The 21,151-nt window shown below is 35.4% G+C and overlaps 3 protein-coding genes across 3 annotated transcripts; all 3 read left to right on the top strand.

Moving 5' to 3' along the window:
• The first annotated feature begins 3,637 nt into the window (after positions 1-3,637).
• On the top strand, positions 3,638-8,406 carry LOC133880509 (zinc finger BED domain-containing protein RICESLEEPER 2-like). Its single transcript, XM_062319457.1, has 6 exons — positions 3,638-3,978; positions 4,520-4,591; positions 5,454-5,505; positions 5,640-5,916; positions 6,030-8,106; positions 8,211-8,406. The coding sequence occupies exons 1-5, from the start codon at positions 3,928-3,930 to the stop codon at positions 7,888-7,890; spliced, it is 2,313 nt and encodes a 770-aa protein (XP_062175441.1). The 5' UTR covers positions 3,638-3,927; the 3' UTR covers positions 7,891-8,106; positions 8,211-8,406.
• Positions 8,407-12,357: 3,951 nt separating this feature from the next.
• LOC133880382 (uncharacterized) lies at positions 12,358-14,072 on the top strand. Its single transcript, XM_062319336.1, has 4 exons — positions 12,358-12,494; positions 12,582-12,821; positions 12,905-13,026; positions 13,973-14,072. The coding sequence occupies exons 1-3, from the start codon at positions 12,384-12,386 to the stop codon at positions 12,989-12,991; spliced, it is 438 nt and encodes a 145-aa protein (XP_062175320.1). The 5' UTR covers positions 12,358-12,383; the 3' UTR covers positions 12,992-13,026; positions 13,973-14,072.
• On the top strand, positions 13,071-18,989 carry LOC133879213 (eukaryotic translation initiation factor 3 subunit I-like). Its single transcript, XM_062317743.1, has 7 exons — positions 13,071-13,126; positions 13,973-14,099; positions 14,374-14,493; positions 14,626-14,715; positions 17,298-17,366; positions 17,446-17,525; positions 18,533-18,989. The coding sequence occupies exons 1-7, from the start codon at positions 13,071-13,073 to the stop codon at positions 18,606-18,608; spliced, it is 618 nt and encodes a 205-aa protein (XP_062173727.1). The 3' UTR covers positions 18,609-18,989.
• Positions 18,990-21,151: the final 2,162 nt, after the last annotated feature.

Here is a 21,151-nt window from a genome sequence, read left to right as displayed (position 1 = left end):
TTATAAAAATAAGTTATATATATTAACAAATTAGTATATATATTAATAAACGAGTCGATCCTTATACGAGCGGGTTCACGAACTTTATACGAGTTTACATCGTTTAATGATTACGATTAATTCCGTGTTCACGAGTAGCTCATTTAATAATCAATTCGAGTACGAGTCGAGTTTATTCGAGCCAATATTGAGTAAACTTATGAGTAGCTCATCTCGTTTACACCCCTAGTTGGGCCTATTCGTGATAGGTTCTTATACAATTTGAGGCCATATGTGGTAATTTGATTGGTTTATATTTCTTATTTATGCATTTACGTCATTTTACATCATCTAATCCATTTCAATGCTTTTATGCTTAATTTCTTAGGTGGTCCTTGGAGGTGGTCAAGATGCATCTAATGTCACGACTACTGATCATCCTGCTGGAAAATTTGATTCTAAATTCTTTGAGAAGGTTGAATCATATTTTCATTTAAACCAATATTCTTAAGTTTCCTATAGAAATGGAATGGCATGCATCAATCTATAATTGGCTCATGCTCATTTCCTATTTTTGCTGCTTTTCTGTAATTAATCACTTGTTGAAATCAGTCGTGTTCAATTGTTCAGTTTAAATCAGGGCACATTAATTCTATTTCTCCTATAAGTGGTAAAAGTTATATTAGCCTTCACTTTAAATGCTTTTGTAATCTGATTGACCAAAATTGTCCTACAAATTTGGAGGAATTTTGTATCGTTTAAATGACATGATGTCTTGAATTACAATTTAAAAATTGTAGCTCTTGCTTATTTGATATTTTTCAACTTATAGTTTCTCAAGCGGAGGCGAAGATGGTTATGTACGTTTACATCACTTTGACCTTGATTACTTCCACATCAAGATCTAGATTTTGAGCATAAGACTTTCACATTGATTGAACGGCGGAGCTGTTTAATGCCACCCAACAAAGAAGCTTGGCTTGTAAATTGGAAAGTGTAATGATGTTATCGCTAGGGATGATTTTCTCACACAAGTATCCCACTGAAAATGTCAACAATTGAGAGAATGACTTGAGAATGATTTTTGTTTTTGAGGGTTTTCATTATTACTATTTATTTCATGAAGTGATCTGTTAAAATTAGAATCGAGCTTTGGAGAATCTTGAAAGTAAACTTTATTTTCCTTCTTCAGTAGTAATTTTGTAGCGTTGGTATTGGATGAAGTAATGATTAATTAACATTTTGCTTGTTGGAACACAGTTTAATTTTGTAGAAGATGTAAAATTCTATCTATACATATGATCGTCGTTTTTAAATTAAAACTTATGTCCAAGAAGATCGTGTTCATTATTTTACCTGTTGTTAGCTCTCTATTTTGATACTTTCATTTCATAGCATTTTTGTTTTTTAGTTTTGGAGAAAAAACTGAAGGCAGCAGTTTGTTCTCTTTGATACATATTATGATTATTTATTTACTTACTAAATCTAAATGGCAATTACAATGGGAATTTTGCTAACTTCTTTCGGCATCCACCGAAGTTGACTCTCTAATTATATTTCTATTATTTTTTCAAAATGCAAAAAGATATATAAATACCATATTTTCTATTGTAATTGACTTGTAGAGAACTGGATTAAATGTCGACCACATGTGAGCTGTTGCATCTCATGTTACGCTCTTTTTTTTAATTTTTTAATTTTTTTTTTTTTAAAGACATCTGCATTATTTAAATACTATACAAAAACCATTTCCACGCCACGTTTTTATGTGGATTCAAGTGATGTCGGCATTAAACTGAAATATACACATGAAACGATTCGTTTGACATATATAATCAAAACGCGTCGTTTTAGTAAAAAACCTATAGACTTCAGAAGTGGTCGTCGTCTTCCTTCTTCTTTTAACCTAAATGTTTGAAACAGTAACCGTAAAACAAGAAAAATACAGAGACTCGCGTAGTGGGAGTGGCTGAGGTGGGCAAACAAGACTATCTGGAGGATTTTTACAGGGGATTAAAAAAAATTAGTGAAGGCTGAGGGTGGCCGCCCAACTGCCCAAGGCACATTCATTCCAAAAAACAAAGAATACCAGGAAAACACAGTAAATTAAACACCATATATAGATAGTGATATAGACGCACTTACTATTCATTACAAAAAAAAAAGAAGAAGAAGAAGAAGAAGAAGAAGAAAGAAAGAAAGAAACAAACAACACTGGAGGATCGGAACGGGCTGAACAGAACAGCTTCACGACGAAACACATTATTCATACATTCAGACTAATCAGACGATAGGAGGAAGGAAGTAAAGTAGCCGGCGCAGAGCCGGCGTAGACGGTTACTTTGCCGGTCAGTTGCATGCGGGCAAGACGACCGAAAGCTCCAGATCGATTCCCTCGGGGTCCGCCGGACGTAGATGTTGCGGGTGAACATTTCCTGGACCAGCAGGTTCCGCACCGGTGTCTTGGTTATGCATGAAGTAATTCGCCAGCTTCTTAAGGAACACAATCATGATGACCAGTCCGAAGACCAAAGCGGTCTTCGCGAGGTCGTACGCATGGGAGCTCTGTGGGCTTATGGGGGCCGGAGGAGCTAGAGGAGATGGAGCACCGAACACTTTCATCCTGGTCGACTGTCGTTGTAGAGGCGGGGGCGTGGAAGTATTATTTTTCTGACAATCCCCGGCTATCTCGGTATCTCTTTATAGCGTTCGTCCATTCGATAATCTTCATGCCGTGGAAGAGGTCCTCTAAACGAGCCGATCGAGCTCGACTAGTCGGGCTTAAAAATCCTTATCCAAGTTTGGCTCAATAGATAAACACCTTAACTCGAGCTCGAGCTCGATTGATAAAAATACTATGTCGAGTCGAGCCGAGTACTCGAGCGGCACCTCTCCGGTATGCCGAAGGAGCCACGATCCATACACATCCTTGAAGACTTAGACCAACGAATTCCCTTCAAAAAACTGCATCATCATGTCGACGGTGTTGCGCACGCATGCTGCACGAGCCCACCACTAGCCGTGAGAGTGTGTCAAGTCTCCGTGATTCCTCAGTGAGGAGATATGGTCAAAGGAGTTTGGTTCTTAGGTGGTTTGTGAAAGATGGAAAATGTTGGTAGGAGAGAATGGGAAGGGCACATACAAAATAAGAGGAATTGGGAATGGGAAATGAATTATATTATCTTAGATTAATTCTGCATCAAAATATAAAGAATGTGGATCATACATGTAGGTCCTCTATGTAAATCTCATATATATATATATATATATATATATATATATATATATATAGAGGTTCTACACTCGATATATTTTAATGTAAAATTAATATAGAGTGATGTAACATACGTATAACACATTCCATTAAAAATATCTTGTTAAGCCTACTTGATTGTACGGTTATGATTAAAAATAACGAATGGCTTCGATGTTCTTGCAATTGGTGGATAAATTTATTAATGCGTGAGTGACGGGTCTTGGGCAGCCAGAAACGAGTGGCCGGAAGGACTTCAAAAAAAAAAAAAATAGAAAAACGAGGGGTGACTGGGGAGGGAAGGGACTGTTGTCGAACCTCTCGTGTGTGCTCAATATGTGTTCTTGGAATTTGCTTAATATGTGTTTTTTTTTTTTTTTTAAAATAAAAATAAAAATAAAAATCTAAAATTAAATAATCCGACTCCAACACCGAATACTCGAATTTGAGCTCGGTCAGAATTCTCGAGTTCGAGCTCGGTCAAAATGCTCGAGTTCGAACTCGTACATGAATCACACTCTGACGAGCCGAGTTCGAACACAAAGTGAAGGCTAGTGTCGAGCTCGAGGCAGGCAAAAAAAAATTCGAACCGAGAACAAGAGTCCTCTCTATCTCTCGAACACACTTATAAAGTCACAGAGCACAGAGCCCACAGCAAAGGCCAAAAGCTTTCCAGTCATCGTATCAAATTATCAATGGCGGAGAAGAGCTTCAAGCACGTGATCGTCGGTGGCGGTGCCTCAGCCGTGAGTTTCTCGATCATCGGCTCTCGTACTTTTCCTTCGTCAATTTCATTTTCACGATCATAGAGTTTTTCTTGTCGTTTTATCCGTTTTCCGGGGCAAATTCCAAAGTTTTATTGGAATATTGGACCACTGATGATATTTTGGTTTATGTTCTTGAGCTTGTGGTTTTGGATTTTGAATAATCGATCTGTACCCTGTAATTTGGTTCTCGCTTGGTTTATACTTCACACAGATCTAAATGTCATTTTTTCTCCGATTTTATTTTGTTTTTCTTAGCGTTTTCAGTCAACGATATGCTTTTTATGTTGTTGTTTTTAGCAGTGAAATATTTCTTATAATGATGGATTTAATTAAATTTAAGCTTGTTTTGGCCGAAAATGAAGCGAAGTAAGTATGATACCTTGGATCTCCATTCTCTTTTGGTAATCGAAGAAGTGAAAAATTAGACTCAAATTAGATGTGTTTATCTGTAATAATTTTTGTCTAAATTATTTATTTTTCATGCTGAATTTGACGTTGTTAAGTCATGTTGACATAATAGGGACATGCAGCTAGGGAACTTGCCAAACATGTCCTTAAATCACGCGAGCCGGCGATCATTTGCAAAGAGGCGGTATACTTTCTTATACCTTTGTATAGTCAATTATCTGGTTAATGTTAAATTCAGTTTGCGAAAGCTTCGATTGTGTGGAAATCTAATGCTACTGAGAAAGTTCAGGTAGTTAGTGTTGTTATTGTGGCGTATATTTTGTGCAATTAATGGGCAGAACAGAGAAAAAAAAAATGCTCATGTGATTTGTATTTACGAATTTATTTTGAGCTCAAAATGCATTTTCTTATATAGATAGGGAAAATGAAAGTCGTTGCATAGTTTGAACATACTTGAAATTATAGAAATAATGTGATCAATATAACTTCAAGATGATATACACCCGTGAAGAGGACCTTCTTCCGATTGTAAAGCTTGTGCGTCCAAAGAACGAAGGCAGGAGAGAGGTGTTGAACCTAAATAACTCTATTAACTACGAGCCTACGGTGATGCAAGCGTGTCTTCTCGGCGAGGGAAAGGCAAGACTCAGGTGTTGTAGTGTGTATATATACTCCATGTTGTAGCCTGTATACTCCATGGGTTCTGGGTTTGAGTTTCTTCTAGCTTGTGAACAATTTTGTTTATTCCTATGTATACTTTATGAGTACGTAGGAGCCCCTTATGTTTTGTTTTAGAAAATTTATTACTGATAACAAAAAAAAAAATGATATACACCCGTGACCCCAATTAGATTTAAGTACATGAATTCAATTTTAACCACTTAAATATATTCAAAATTTGAAGGCATTGGCAAAACAACCTTCAATTTTATGCTACTTGCTTAATTTTCGAAACTGTTTTACAACTACTGCAGTTGGTGTGGTTTTATTAGCTCGAGTAAACTTATATGGGACTTCTGCTAATTTCTTCTTTCTTTTACTTCCAGGTGGCTCCTTATGAACGTCCAGCACTAAGCAAGGCTTACCTTTTCCCTGAGTGTAAGGAGCATTAATTGTTCATAACTTAACTTGTTCAATTAAACTTAAGTTAAATCTAAGACATAGTGTTGCACATCTGGCCTTTTACTTGCATTTAAAATCAAGTTGGTTTCATTCCGTGTTGTATTTTCCAGCTCCTGGTTTTTTCGTCCTGGTTTTCTCGTCCTGCTATTCTCGTCTACGTTCCTGCTTAAATGGCTTCGCTTACTCCAATATCCGAAGCTCACGTTTCCAGAATCTTGAAACTCCAAAAGCACTGGTCACCACGCATGTCTTCCACTCCAGATCAAGACTCAGAAACCCATTCCTGTCCCTGCAGCTTCCTGCGGCCCTTGCAGTCTCAGCTGGAGCACTTGCCCTTCAATCCCAACCAAACCTTGCATTCTGTTCAGATATTGAAACTAATGCTAGGTGGGTTTTCTTTTTCTTCTTCTTTGGTTTTAAGATAAGAAATGATTCTTCTTGAGAATATTGGTTGATAAATGGGTTTCATTACTTATTGTTCTTTTGGGTATTAATGGTAGATCCGAGTTTGAGGGTGAGGGATTGGACCAGGACATTGGAAAAGACCTTAATAATGATCTGGAGGATATAGTACTCAAACTTGATTCGCTTGAAGAGTATGAGAATGAGGATTCTTTTGAAATTAGTCCTGGTTCTACTGTTGAAACAAATATTGAGCTGGTTCAAGATACTGTGGCTACTTTTACTAATGAGGATCCAAATGAAGGATACGCGCAAAAGAATGTGCATGAGAGAAAGCCGAGGAGGAAGACCTCTACTGTGTGGAATCATTTTTCAGAAGTTGAGGTGGGAGGTGTAAAAATGAATCAATGCAAACGTTGTAGTAAGAATTTCACCAAATCAAAATCAAGCTCTACAACTGCTTTGAGTAGACACTTGGAGACGTGTTTGGAATACATCAGCTCAAAAAAGAAGCATAAGGTTTTGTCGGTTTATGGTAATGAGTTTGGTGGTGTGAGCACCATATTAAAAAAATTTCAGTTTGATGAAAGTACAGTGAGAAAACTTTTATCTCACATGATCCTCTATCATGAGTATCCTCTTAGAATTGTGGAGGATGTACTGTTTAATAAGTTTATGAAGGCTTGCACACCGCATTGGCAAGAAATTTCTCGGGCTAATGCTAAGAGTCTTTGCTTTGCCACCTACGAATTAGAAAAGAAGAATTTGGAAGCTTTATTGAATTCGGTTCCCAAAGTTTACATCACAATTGACATGTGGACTTCTTGTCAAAAAGATTCGTATATGGTTGTGACATGTCATTTCATAGATTCTGAATGGCATTTAAATAGGCGTGTGTTAAACTTTTACAATATTCCAACTCCACACTCCGGACTTCTTATTGTTGATGCCCTTCATAAATGTTTTAAAGATTGGGATATAGAGAATAAAATTCATTCAATCACCGTGGACAATGCAGAGGCAAACGATGTAGCATTGATGCACTTTAGTGCTTGTGGGTGGAGTATTCTTCATGTGCGCTGTTGTGCGCACATAACTAATTTGATGGTTCAGGATGGTCTTGGTGAGATTGGAGAGATTGTTGATTGTGTGAGGGACGGCATTAAATACTTGGTAAAATCGAAGGGAAGGTTAATGCAATTTAGTAAAATTGCAAATGACTTGCAATTGTCTTCAAATAAGCTGTTTTTGGATATACCTACTCTTTGGAATAGCACATATTTGATGTTAGCAGCTGCTTATGAGTTTAGGGTGGTATTTTCCTATTATGGATACAAAGATCAACAATTTACTTGGGTGCCATCGGATGAGGATTGGGCTAAAGTTGAATCTGTGTGTGAACTTTTGGGGATCTTCAACCAAGTAACCAAGATTATATCTGAGAGTGATTATCCAACAGCAAATTTATTCCTTCCTGAATTTTGGCGAATGAAAGAAGTCCTAACCCAGAAATGTGATGATCAAAATTATTACATGCAATCCATGGTACAAAAAATGAAAGCCAAGTTTGATAAATATTGGGATGAGTGCAATTTGTTGATGACAATTGCTGCAATTTTGGACCCAAGGTTTAAGATGGTGTTTATACAATTTTGCTTTTCTAAAATCTATAAAGAGGCTGAAACTATGAAGAATATTGAAAATGTCCAAATTTTTTTGAATCAGATGTATGATGCATATGTTGAGGAACAAAATCTTGTAAGCAATGCTCAAGAATGCTCTTCAAGTAATTGTCCATTCAGCGCAGTTGATCAGGGTGGTGGTCTGCAAATTTATATGTCATTCATCAGAAGTTTTGAAACGGTGCATCAACCTGTTAAATCAGAATTAGAAATATATCTTGAGGAGGGTATATATAAACTTGATAAGAGTTTCGAATTTTTTAGTGCCTTGGACTGATGGAAAGCAAATACCCTTAAGTATCGTATTTTGTCTAAATTTGCCAAATGTATTTTGTCAACACCGTTTACTACTGTAACTTCGGAGTTTACTTTTAGTGCTGGAAGAAGGGTTATAGATCCCTACAGGGCTTCATTATCAACTGAGACAGTTCAAAAGTTGTTATGTGGGGCAGATTGGGTTAGATCAATGCATGAGCTTCAAAAGAAGTCTGCGGTGAGTTTGTTCTTTCTTTTCTTTTCTTTTTTCTTTCGTAATTGTGTTTTTTAATTTAATTTTGCTTTTATATAGTACTAATTACTCCTTTATTTTTATGTTAGGAGGATCATGATGAGATTGAGATAACTTTGCCAGCACCAGAAGCAAATTAATTGTTAGTGTTATTATTATTTTTTATTTTTTAAGTGTTGAAGATCTTGTTAAATATAATTATATATTTTGGTTTGAGGACAATGTTGGACAATGTTATTTTGTTGAAGATCTTGTACAATATTATTTTGTTGGAGGCATGAAGACTTAAGGTAATTTATAATTTCCTATTTAATGATTTAGGCACATTAAATTGTGTATTATTAAACATTACTTGACATTTTTACCAAGTATATAGAACTTGTATAAATAATGTAAGATTGTTAAAATTAACTTCTTCTTCATTTTTTTTTTGTTGTGTTACAGGCGATAGGACCATGGATTTGTCTTAGAGAAGGACACATGATTGATATATATATATATATATATATATATATATATATATGGTTTTTTTTCAATTTTTCCTATTAAAATAATGGTGAGTTTGGAGCTTGCTTGCTTAAATCGTGGGATTTGTGTTGTTTGTTGACATTGTTATATATATACAATTAGGTAGTACCCAGTACCGTAGTTTGCTTCAGTTGTGTTCAACATTTCTTATTCTGGCGGTAATTTATATTCAAAACATTAAGGCCTCGTTTGGTTTGCGGATTAGACCCATGGAAAGGAATAACTATTCCTACGGAATAGCTATTCCTTTGTTTGGTTGTATATTATTTAAGGGAATAGTTATTCCCACGGAATAGCTATTCCCTTACGAAGAGGAATAGGTATTCCACTCAAAAAGGAGTGGAATACCTATTCCTTTCCTGTGGGAATAAATAAAATTCGTCTTTTGCCCAAAAATCCCAACCCTCTCAACACCCAAGTCTCTTATCCCTCTCTCTCTGTTTCTCAACTCATGGTGTGTTTGGATACGAAATTTTGACAATAAAATATTTCTGATTCTACTTTTTTCAAAAATAAATCATATTTTATTCAACTTTTTAAAAAAACAAATTATATTTTATTCAATTTTTTATAAACAAATCATATTTTATTCAATTTTTTTTTTTTTTTCTAAAAAGTCAAATCTCAAAATTCGCAAACAGAATAAGAATTTAATTCTGATTTCAAAAATTCATCACTCAAATGCACCATCAGTATCTCTCTCCATCTCTGCAATTATATTCTCATCCTCCTCTCTCTGTTTCTCAACCAACTTAATTTGTTGTGGGGTAGTCTTTCTTTTCTTTTTTCTTTTTTTTTTTTCTTTTTTTTTTTTTTTTCCTCCTCCTATGATTTAGACTACAGAATGCACTTAGATGTAGCAAAACGAGTACCTCTTAATATTGGGGGGACTTCGATTGTCTTGTGGAGGTTTGAGAAAAACTTTGTAAGCAAAGAACGAATGTTTGTTGCTGAAAAATAAATAAAAAATAATAAAATAAAAAGGGCTTTGTAGATGATTTATTTTTTTTATGATGATTATTTTTTTTTTCTTATAAATCATTTTACTTTGTAAGCAAAAAATGAATGTTTGTTGCTGGAAAACAAATAAAAAAGAATAAAATAAAAAGCGCTTTGCAGATGATCTATTTTATTTTTTTTTATTTTTTTTTATTTTTTTATGATGGTGATATGATGATTATGTCTGTGTGTGTGTGTGTGTGTGTGTGTGTGTGTGTGTGTTTTTTTTTTTTTTCCCCCCTTATAAATCATTTTGTAGCGTAATTGTATATGAAAAAAAAAAAAAAAAAAAAAGAAGCCATGAACTCTATGAAATTAAAAAAAAAAAAAAAAAAACAAAAAAAGGTCATAGTATGATTGTTTATGTTTCTTAAATAAAGAAAAAAAAAATGTCCTTAAGAATATAAATTATATTTGTATTATAAGGGTGTTTTAGAAAATTTGATTATAATATGATTCCATTCACCAATGTATTGCACTGTACCAAACAAAAGAATACATATGCAATGTTCTATTCCACCGTTACAACCAAACAAAAGAATAGGAATAGTTATTCCATTCCACCTTCATCTATTCCCATGAATAGTTATTCCTTTTTCTAATGGAATAGATATTCCGCAAACCAAACGAGGCCAAGGGTTCGTTTGATTTGTAAAATGAGTATTTACTAAAAAATTAAAAAAAAAAAAAAAAAGGCCCTTCTTGGTATTTTTTTCTTAGACATGTCAGGTTCATATTTTTTTATTGTGGCACATTGTTGGAAAATGTCAAGAAACAAAAAAAAAAAATTCTTGGCATTTTACAATGTGCCAGGAATGTTCAACTTTCTTGATACATAATTTTATGCATCAGGAAAATTGTAATTTTTTTTTTTTGGCGTTTAAATATGTGCCAAAATATTATAATTTAATGGCATATAAATTAAAATTCCGGCCATTTAAGCATATGCCAGAAAATTTTTGCGAAAATAAAATTCCCGCCCAATACTAATTTTCCTTACCCGCTTGATATTCTAGTTAGCCAGTTTTCCTTTACTAACTGACACGCGCGTAAAACCCGGGAACAGGCATATATATCTCTCTTTTTGCCCTCATCTCTCTCTCTCCTCCGGGACGCAGCGCTGCACTCATCTCACCGCCGGCGTCGCCTTACCTCTTCGCGACGCCGCCGACTCCAGCCCACTTCGCCAGCTCGATGTCCTCTCTCGAACCCATCCGTATGTTATCCCCTCTCTCTCTCTCTCTCGATCGCTTCCACTCTCATCCTCCGATACACTGCTTTGTTTTTGCTTGGATTAGTAGCAGAGAAGACAAAGAGAGAAATAATATTAGGATTCTGACCCCTCAAACCTCTAGAATTGTAAGATTCAAAATTTTTTTCCGTCTTTTTCTCAAATATTGGAAAGCGAGAAAAAAAAAATTGACATTATCCGTGATTTGTTGTTTATGATTGAATTATTTATGAGTACATTGAATGAATCTGTAAGTATTAGTTAACTTCCTGAGTATTTCAATTTACCACAAAAAAAAAAAGGATGGCAGCGTATGAATCCCCTATGAGGGCAAGGACGTGTGCCTGCCAAGATTACAAGGTACTTTGATTTTCCTGTGTCACTGTATCACTGCGTTTGGAATATGGTTATTTATAGTTATTTCCAATCATATTATCAGAGGTTGCTTCCTCTGATAAAATGCTCTGTGTTAGTTGTCTTATTCTATTAAGCTGCCTCTTTATCACCTGCTTTATTACATGCTTTATTTTACTTTTCAGCATTTTTATTCAGAATATGTTGAGGTATCTGTTAATCCTTTGTTTTTTTCAATAAATATGTTTTAAATCAGAATGTGTTAGAGAATTCTGTAATGGGATGTATCTTACATCATATTAAATCAGAATATGCTTGTTTTTGTCTAATGTAGTTAAGCTATGTAAAGTTTCCAAATAATGGGCTCATGTAAAGTTTATATATTATTTCAAAAGAATCTGAACAGAACATGGATTGGTTTAGAAGAAGTTGGGGTTAGTTCTTGACGGGATACCCACCAAAAGAATAACTGCTGAATCTTCAGCAGAGATAGAGATTGTACTATTTCATTTTCTTCACTTCTCATAACATCGGGAAGAAGCTGCTTGTTAAAATAACCTGGAGAACAATGACTCAGAGGTTGGAAATTTTGTGACTCTTAGTTGTCGTTTTTATTTGGCAGTTGATGTGGTCCTTTTGGAAGCCTTATTTCAAAGGTACTTTAGTTGGCTTTTGTATTCAGTGCAATTTCTTTCTTGTTAGGTCTCTTGTATTTTTTAAGAGTTTGTTTCCTGGTAGAATTTGTTATATTTGTTAGACAAGATTAACACTAATTCTGGAGTTGTGAAAATCTCTAGGGATGTTTGTCAGAATTAGTTGTATATACATGATTTTATTGTCTATAGAGATCTTCCTGGTCTTTTAGATAGTGTAGCTTGGCGGTGCATTTTCTTTGTCATCAATTTCAGAATTAGTTGTCCAATAACATTTTTCTGTGAAAATATTTTGCAGGCTGGGTTTACAGGGATTGAAGTTTTTTTAATTAGGCAGGTATAAATGACGCCAATGATTTATAAACGTAAGACAACTGAATCAGTATATGTACCGGACATGTCCGCAGTAGCCATAGAGGACGAGGAGACGTAAGATCCACGTACAAGAGCTTTCATTTCGTAGGATGTACCTCCTTTTGGCCACCTACATGACTTAGATGATGATGTGCAGATACATCCCGCCTCCACCAATGGGCTTGAGGCAGAGTCTACCCCTACAGCACAGGCACCGCCACATCGCTATCAACCGGGAGACAATCTCACTAGAGGTATGCTAATTACAGTTTGTTTTAATTATATTTTACACATTATAACCATTTGATAGGTTTTTTTTTTTTTTTTTTTTTTAATTATAGATGAAAATGGATTTCGCTAGACGATTAGCATGCCCTCACCTGGAGACATGGGGGTTGCGTGATGGGCTGCAAGTGGTTATTCAATTGAATAATAATGGTCATGCAATAAGAGTGGGTAGTGAGAAGTTAGCCCGCTTTGGTGCTTTACTTGTTAAAATATGGGGTCTTTGCCCCATGGGTTACCCAAACTGGAGGGCAGTACCCGATGAGAAGATGGATCCTATGTGGGAAATCGTGCGGGTAAGTAATATTTTTATAAATATATTTAAGGTATTTCATGCAGATCATGTAGTACTAACATTGTTTTGGTTCTTGGATTGTAGAGAAAGTTATATTTTGATATTAGCTTGCCGCCAGAAGTGGTCAAAAAGAGTCATCCAGGGGTTGGGAACGAGAAGGAAGGAGCATAAATATGAACTAAAGCGTTTGTTGAACATCCAGCCAGGTGAGACATCTCAAAGTCTCATTGCGTTGGTAGAGCCTGCATCCATGGAAGATCGTGAGGAGTTTGAAAATGTAGCTAAATATTGGTGTGATCCAAAAGTGTAGGTATGCTCGAAGGGGCTAATTGTAGTTGGTTTGTCGAGTCAATGTCAATTTCTTTTACCAACAAAATTCATGTTTTTGGCATATGTTTTGTGCATCAAATGGCTGATAGTTGTATAGCTGATGTAATTTATTGAGGAATATATGTGAGTGGTTCATGGATGGTTCTTGAGATGTAGGATATTAGAGTCTAGTTTAGGAGAATTACATGTGGTAAGTCGTAGATTAACCGTTACTTTGATTTTCCTAGACGTTGTAGTATTTTTTGGAATTCTTTACCAACAACACCTAGTTTTGTCATTATTTTTTTACCCTGACCAAAAAGGTTAGGGCATAACCGGAAGCTGGAACTCCCTACCTAGATGTAACCATAGCAGTACTCATAGTACTACTTTATCCGCTGGACGTCAGTCAGGAGGGCCCAGATGAGCCGGCAACCTTGTCATTGCTCATTGCTTAGCTGAATAAGTTGCAGTGATATGCCCTGATTGCTTAATTTGTTCCTTTGCATTCACTTGTTTTAGGTTTCAGAACTTGCCCTTATATCAAAGTTTGGTCTGAATTATTCATCAAAAAAAAAAAAGAACTGGCCCTTATATCAAACAAATTGGAGAATCTTTTTTTTTTGGTTCCCTGCAATTGTGTTATCAGTACCCTTGCATTTTTATACTATAAAAGTTTGGTCTTGCAATCTTGGGTTCCTTGACTCTTTAGCTGCATTGCTTTGAATGAAGATCTTAGAGGACTGGTATGTGTTTCTGTATCGTAAGATCTTTAGAAGCTTTAATATCTCAAATGAGCATTACGCCAACTTAAAATCATCAATCATTCATGTTGCACTGCAGAGACTGGGAATCTGTTCTTACCATCAAGGGCCCTCAAGGAAGAATTAATAGAGCTGTTTGGGGTCCTCTGAATACGACCATCATAAGTGCTGGAGAAGATGCTGTGGTTCGTATATGGGATTTTGAGGTAAGTGACTGTATGAATTTGATGGTTGCCTAGTTATCTTCAAAGAAATCGTTTTGGTGGTGCTTTGGTTACAGTTAGCATTTCCCTATTTGTGACTCTGCTATTCTTTGGGTTCTTGTTGGGTTTCTTCAAAGCGCAACTTAAGTTTTAGTTTGCTCGTTACTCTTCAGGGACTCCATTTTGGCCATCATTCTTCTCTGAAGTTTATTGATTGACTGATTAACATTTTTATATTGGCTGTGCTCTTTTTTTTTTCTTTTAATCAAACGTGCAGACGGGAAAACTGCTTAAAGAGTCAGACAAGGAATCTGGCCACAAAAAAACAATTACGGCACTTACAAAATCTGTAGATGGTTCTCATTTCCTCACTGGTTCGCTTGATAAATCTGCTAAGGTACTGATCTCACAATCTATTTATTCCATTCTTTTTGTTTTATTTTTTACATATATTTTAAATTCTTCTTCATGACTTGTGGTTTATCTGTCTTTCTACCTGTTTCTTATTTGTTTTCTTGCGGATATTTAGCTTTGGGACATAAGAACATTGACACTTATCAAGACGTATGTAACCGAACGCCCAGTCAACGCAGTTGCGATTTCTCCACTTCTTGATCATGTATGTAATGCTTTTTAAAATGCAAAGTTTTGCACTCATGATATTACTATCATGCATCTATGCATTATGACTACATTGTATGACCTTTATTGAAATATGATGGCCCTGGCGAGGTTCAGCATTGTATTGAAAGTGTTATGTTTTCTGATTTAGGTTTTGAAAAGGCCTTTGTTCTATTTGCAACTAAGCCTAGTCCTAGTTGATATCTTCCGCCAGATATACTGTGAAAAGTGATGAATCTTTTTGTCTTCTTTTGCTTTTCAAACACCTGGGTTCTTAAAATTCAATAGTTTACATATTGGGGTGAACTTGTTTAAAATAATGTCTTAACATATTTTTATATATATTTGAGCACATTTGGAGCTCTACCAAGTTTTGTAACAGAACTTGCCCTATCTAGTATGTTTTGATTGCATGTTTTTATGTATGGTAAGTGTACATAGACAATGAATAGCATAAACGTGGAATCATAAGATTTGGCATGAAATATTGTAAAGTATTACTAAATTACAGGAGAGATATTGGTTGAAAACCAATCAAATAGGAGAACATAATCCTTATCTATACTCCCCCAGTCCTATTTCGTTAATCTCATAATCATCTCTGGGATTCAGAAGTTGTTTGTCCACTAGTTTAAGGTTTAAGGTTTTACCGTATTATCCTCATTTTTGGAATTAAAGCCAAATAAAATGAAAAAGAATGGGTAATTAAGAAGTTTTTCTTGTATGTGAAATGCTTTATATCTTTGTAAAGTCGGCTTTTGAGAGGACTGAATAGGATAGAGGAAGTTGTATTTAATGTTGTTATGCATTCGTGAAGTCAAATAGCAGTGTCATTTGAATCATTGATATTGCTTGCTTACCTCACAAAATTTTCTTAGAAATCCAAATCAATTCTGTTGCTACTTCAATCCAAGAACTTGCTATTTTACTAAAAATGTAGTTGAGGATGTAAGATCTAGGCTGAAATGATGAAATGCTTAGAGAAATTATTAAGGATTCATTTGATGGAACACCTTAATGTTAGTCATATAAACATTGGTGACATATGTTAGCGTACTCCTTAGAAACCTGCGTGAATATTAGGTTGAATTGTGATATGAGTATAAAGTGTCAATATTTCACTTGGGCATGGGGGTCATTGTATTAATCCTTCAATAAATGTGAACTTTAGTATGGTTTGCTGATTGGGGAACAATGAATGTATCTCTTTATCACTCATTTTTTCATGACTAGAATCTTAGATTCTTAGTAAAGCACTTTATTTTACTGCATTAATGCCCCCATCACTTCTTATGTTCCTTGCTTTTATATTTTATTTTTACATGGACTGTTAACTGTATGCTTAAGTTTTGTAATTTGAAATTCAGATTTGAATAGTATTATATAATCTACAGATTTTCTTTTCCCATACCATACTTGTGTTTGTGAGTGGGTAAATTTTGTTGGCAAAGCAAATTGTACAGTTAAGGATTATTTTGATTAAGAAGAGGAAATATGAAGTAGCACTCATTTTGAATGTGATTTGATTGGGCTGGAATTTGAAAGTTTTGAATGAAATTGCAACTTGGATAAAGCATTTGGGTGGTTTTTGATGGTGGGTTATGAAAGTCCTTAGCTTTCTGGTAAAGTCTTCGGCCGATTGTTGATGACTTGGGACTGGATGAAACCTTCATGATTGGTAGGGGTGGAAGTCATCAATGATCTTTGGACCAAATGACATTTCTTGCCCACACAAAAAAGAGTTGGGTGGTGAAGTCATTTGATTCGATCCTATATGAGAACATGCTTGTGTTTACCTATCAATGGTATAAGGATTGTTATAAAGTTTCTTGTCGTTCAGCTACTCTAGTTTGATGTTATATGCAAGTCCTTCAACAGTAGACCACGAGTATGTGGGATTGGTAGCAGGGTTATTACAACATTATAGCTTGAAGTCAACTTAAACCACCAAGCAACCGTGACAACTTCCATTCAAAATTTATATGCCCAAATTGTTTAGGCTTGAGTGTTCAAGTTATTTTAAGGGTTTGGACTATGGTTGGGCCTTTCATTAGTTAGTATTTCAATGGGGAATTTAGTGCTTTTTATGTTGTCGGTGACGAACATAAATTTAATTTTAGGAATTTTGAACTCTCAACTTAGGTTAAATCATGTTACGTTGAGGATTGAAATAGTTTCGTGGTTCTTTAAGATAGCTCTAAAGGTTCTCTCTTATGAGGTTTTGAGTTTATTGACTTTGGGTTAAAAACCTTTAACTATGCAGATGGATATGATTTTGTGGTACTCTGAGGTGAAGGCTCTTTGTCATTTGTTGTGTAGGGATTGAAGAATCATCAACCTAGTCTAGGTTGTTGTCAAGGTTGAACACACTCACATACAAAAGGTGTACTTTTGCGCCCCCCCTTTTTTTTTTGTGATGAGGGGAGGCACATTACTATGAGTGTTACAAAATGTTTCTGGCAGTGATAGGTTCTTATACAATTTCAGGCCATATGTGGTTTGATTGGTTTATATTTCTTATTTATGCATTTACATCATTTTACATCATCTAATCCATTTCAATGCTTTATGCTTTCTTAGGTGGTGCTTGGAGGTGGTCAAGATGCATCTAATGTCACGACTACTGATCATCGTTCTGGAAAATTTGAGGTTAAATTCTTTGAGAGGGTAGAATCGTGGCTGTTTAGTCTCGTCAGTATATGATGTACTCTCATTTTCATATGCATAGATTCTTCAAGAAGAAATTGGAGGTGTGAAAGGGCATTTTGGACCGATAAATGCTCTAGCATTCAACCCCGATGGAAAAAGGTATATTTTTTTATTTCTTTTGTAGCAAATTAAGTTTTCTAATTTAGTGTTGACTAAAGGCTCCTTGTCTTGCCCCCATACTCTAAACCATTTATTATCGAAAACCTGAGTAATTTTTTTCATAAATAATCAATTAAAAATACCTAAAATATTAACTCGTCAAAATCTGCCACAAACATAAGCTCTGAGCTCTATAAACACTAAGAAGGATTACATGCTACAAAAGCATACATCTCCTTACAACGTACCATTAATTTATATAACTTGCACGCGTCTACTTGAGTGAGATGAGTTTAAATGGAATTAGACAGAAATGCTTAAATTTGAAGGGTGACATTGGCGCAATTGGAAGATTTGACCAAATTGAAACATTATCTAATGTTGAAGGAGCACAATTGTACTTTACCTTAATATGTATAACATGCAGGGATATTTGGGTGGAAACTTATGATAATAGCGATAGGTTATGTTTATATAGGTGTTCTGGTATATGTATAAGGTCTATGAGTCTTTAGGTTATTTGCATAAATATGTGTCTGTCTTAAATTGGGGTGTAACTTATGCTGGTTGAGACTTTTTTGAAGTAGTAATAACTGTTTTCTTGGTAGTATTGGTATCTTTAAAGGTAGAGAGAGTATTGTGTAATGGTCGTTTAGGATCTCTAGTGAAGGAATAGGAGTTAAACCAATATTTTCAAGTTTCCCATAGAAATGGAATTGCATGCATCAATCTATAATTGGCTTATGCTAATTTCGTATTTTTGCTGCTTTTCTGTAATCATTTGTTGAAACCAGTCGTATTCAATTGTTCAGTTTAAATCAAGGCACATTCTATTTCTCCTATTAGTGGTAGTTCTATTAGCCTTCACTTTAAATGCTTTTGTAATCTGATTGACCAAAATTGTCCTACAAATTTGGAGGAAATTTGTTTCGTTTAAATGACATGATGTCTTGAATTTAAATTTAAATTTTGTAGCTCTTACCTATTTGATATTTTTCAACTTATAGTTTCTCAAGCGGAGGCGAAGATGGTTATGTACGTTTACATCACTTTGACCTTGATTTCTTCCACATCAAGATCTAGATTTGGAGGATAAAACTTTCACATTGATTGAATGGTGTGGTTGTTTAATGACACCCAACAGAGAAGCTTGGCTTGGAAATTGGAAAGTGTAATGATGTTATCAATATTGATGATTTTCTCGCACAAGTATCCCACTGAAAGTGTCAACAATTGAGAGCATGACTTAATGATGATTTCCCTTCTTGAGGGTTTTTATTATTATTGTTTATTTTATGAAGTCATCTATTAAAATTTAAATCGAGCTTTGGAGGTTCTTAGAAGTAAACTTTATTTTCCTTCTTCTACAATAATTTTGTAGGGTAGGTGTTGGATGAAGCAATGCTTAATTAATATTTTGCTTGTTGGAACATAGTTTTGTAGAAGATGTAAGATTCTATTTATACAGATAATCGTCGTTTTTAAAATTATCTCCAATAAGATGTTCATTATCTTATCCGTTGTTAGCTCTCTATTTTGATATTACCATTTCATAGTGTTTCAGTCTTTTATTTTTGGAGAAAAAACTAAAGGTAGCAGTTTGTTCTCTTTGATACATGTTATGCTTATCTATATACTTACTAAATCTAAATGGCAATTACAATGGGAATTTTGCGAACTTCTTTGGCATCCACTGAAGTTGACTCTCTAATTATATATCTATTATTTTTTTCAAAATGCAAAAAGATATATAAATACCATATTTTCTATTGTGATTGACTTGTAGAGAACTGGATTAAATGTCGACCACATGTGAGCTATTGAATCTCATGTTACGCTCTTTTTTTTTTAAGACATCTGCATTATTTAAATACTATACAAAAACCATTTCCAGGCCACGTTTTGGGTTATTTACGTGGATTCAAGTGATGTCGGCATTAAACCGAAATATACGCGTGTAACAATTCGTTTGACATATATAATCAAAACGCATCGTTTTAGTAAAAAAACTAAGACTTCAGAAGTCGTCGTCGTCTTCCTTCTTTTAACCTAAATGTTTGAAACAGTAACTGTAAAACAAGAAAAATACAGAGACTCGCGTGATGGGAGTGGCAGAGGGTGGGCAAACAATACTATCTGGAGGACTTTTACCGGGGATTAAAAAAAATAGTGGGGGCTGAAGGTGGCCGCCCATGGCACATTCATTCAAAAAAACAAAGAATACCAGGAAAACACAGTAAATTAAACACCATATATGGATAGTGATATAGACGCACTTACTATTCATTACAAAAAAAAAAAGAAAAAAAAAGAAAAAGAAAAAAGAAAGAAAGAAACAACACTGGAGGATCGGAACGGGCTGAACAGAACAGCTTCACGACGAAACACATTATTCATACATTCAGACTAATCAGACGATAGGAGAAAGGAAGTAAAGTAGCCGGCGCAGACGGTTGCTTTGCCGGTCAGTTGCATGCGGGCAAGACGACCGAAAGCTCCAGATCGATTCCTTCGGGGCCCGCCGGACGTAGACGTTGCGGGTGAACATTTGCTGGACCAGCAGGTTCCACACCGGTGTGTTGGTTATGCTTATGCATGAAGTAATTCGCCAGCTTCTTAAGGAACACAATCATGATGATCAGTCCGAAGACCAAAGCGGTCTTCGCGAGGTCGTACGCATGGGAGCTCTGTGGGCTTATGGGGCCCGGAGGAGCTAGAGGAGATGGAGCACCGTACACTTTCATCCTGGTCGACTGTCGTTTAAGAGGCGGGGGCGTGGAAGTATTATTTTTCTGACAATCCCCGGCTATCTCGGTATCTCTTTATAGCGTTCGTCCATTCGATAATCTTCATGCCGTGGAAGAGGTCCTCTAAACGAGCCGATCGAGCTCGACTAGTCGGGCTTAAAAATCCTTATCCGAGTTTGACTCAATAGATAAACACCCTCACTTGAGCTCGAGCTCGATCGATAAAAATACTATGTCGAGTCGAGCCGAGTACTCGAGCGCCACCTCTCCGGTATGCTGAAGGAGCCACGATCCATACGCATCCTTGAAGACTTAGACCAACGAATTCCCTTCGAAAAACTGCATCATCATGTCGACGGTGTTGCACACGCATGCTGCACGAGCCCACCACTAGCCGTGAGAGTGTGTCAAGTCTCCGTGATTCCTCAGTGAGGAGATATGATCAAAGGAGTTTGGTTCTTAGGTGGTCTGTGAAAGATGGAAAATGTTGGTAGGAGAGAATGGGGAGGGCACATACAAAATAAGAGGAATTGGGAATGGGAAATGAATTATATTATCTTAGATTAATTCTGCATCAAAATATAAAGAATGTGGATCATACATGTAGGTTCTCTATGTAAATCTCTCATATATATATATATATATATATATATATATATATATATATATATATATATATATATATATATATATATATATATATATATAGAGGTAGGTTCTACACTCGATATATTTTAATGTAAAATTAATATAGAGTGATGTAACATAAGTATAACACATTCCATTAAAAATATCTTGTTAAGCCTACTACTGGTTGTACGGTTATGATTAAAAATAACGAATGGCTTCGATGTTCTTGGAATTGGTGGATAAATTGAT

Source organism: Alnus glutinosa, chromosome 10, assembly GCF_958979055.1.
Source record: "Alnus glutinosa chromosome 10, dhAlnGlut1.1, whole genome shotgun sequence".
Lineage (NCBI taxonomy): Eukaryota > Viridiplantae > Streptophyta > Magnoliopsida > Fagales > Betulaceae > Alnus > Alnus glutinosa.
Note: the sequence above shows the minus strand (reverse complement) of the source record. Positions and strands in the feature narration are given on the sequence as shown.

Coding starts and splice junctions, on each gene's coding strand:
- LOC133879213 (XM_062317743.1), top strand. CDS start 13,071: ATGGAAGATCGTGAGGAGTTTGAAAATGTAGCTAAATATTGGTGTGAT. Junction 13,127..13,972: donor TATTGGTGTGATCCAAAAGT/GTAGGTATGCTC, acceptor GTTGCACTGCAG/AGACTGGGAATCTGTTCTTA. Junction 17,367..17,445: donor ATCGTTCTGGAAAATTTGAG/GTTAAATTCTTT, acceptor TCATATGCATAG/ATTCTTCAAGAAGAAATTGG.
- LOC133880509 (XM_062319457.1), top strand. CDS start 3,928: ATGGCGGAGAAGAGCTTCAAGCACGTGATCGTCGGTGGCGGTGCCTCA. Junction 3,979..4,519: donor TCGGTGGCGGTGCCTCAGCC/GTGAGTTTCTCG, acceptor TTGACATAATAG/GGACATGCAGCTAGGGAACT. Junction 4,592..5,453: donor CGATCATTTGCAAAGAGGCG/GTATACTTTCTT, acceptor TTTTACTTCCAG/GTGGCTCCTTATGAACGTCC.
- LOC133880382 (XM_062319336.1), top strand. CDS start 12,384: ATGATGATGTGCAGATACATCCCGCCTCCACCAATGGGCTTGAGGCAG. Junction 12,495..12,581: donor GGGAGACAATCTCACTAGAG/GTATGCTAATTA, acceptor TTTTAATTATAG/ATGAAAATGGATTTCGCTAG. Junction 12,822..12,904: donor CTATGTGGGAAATCGTGCGG/GTAAGTAATATT, acceptor CTTGGATTGTAG/AGAAAGTTATATTTTGATAT.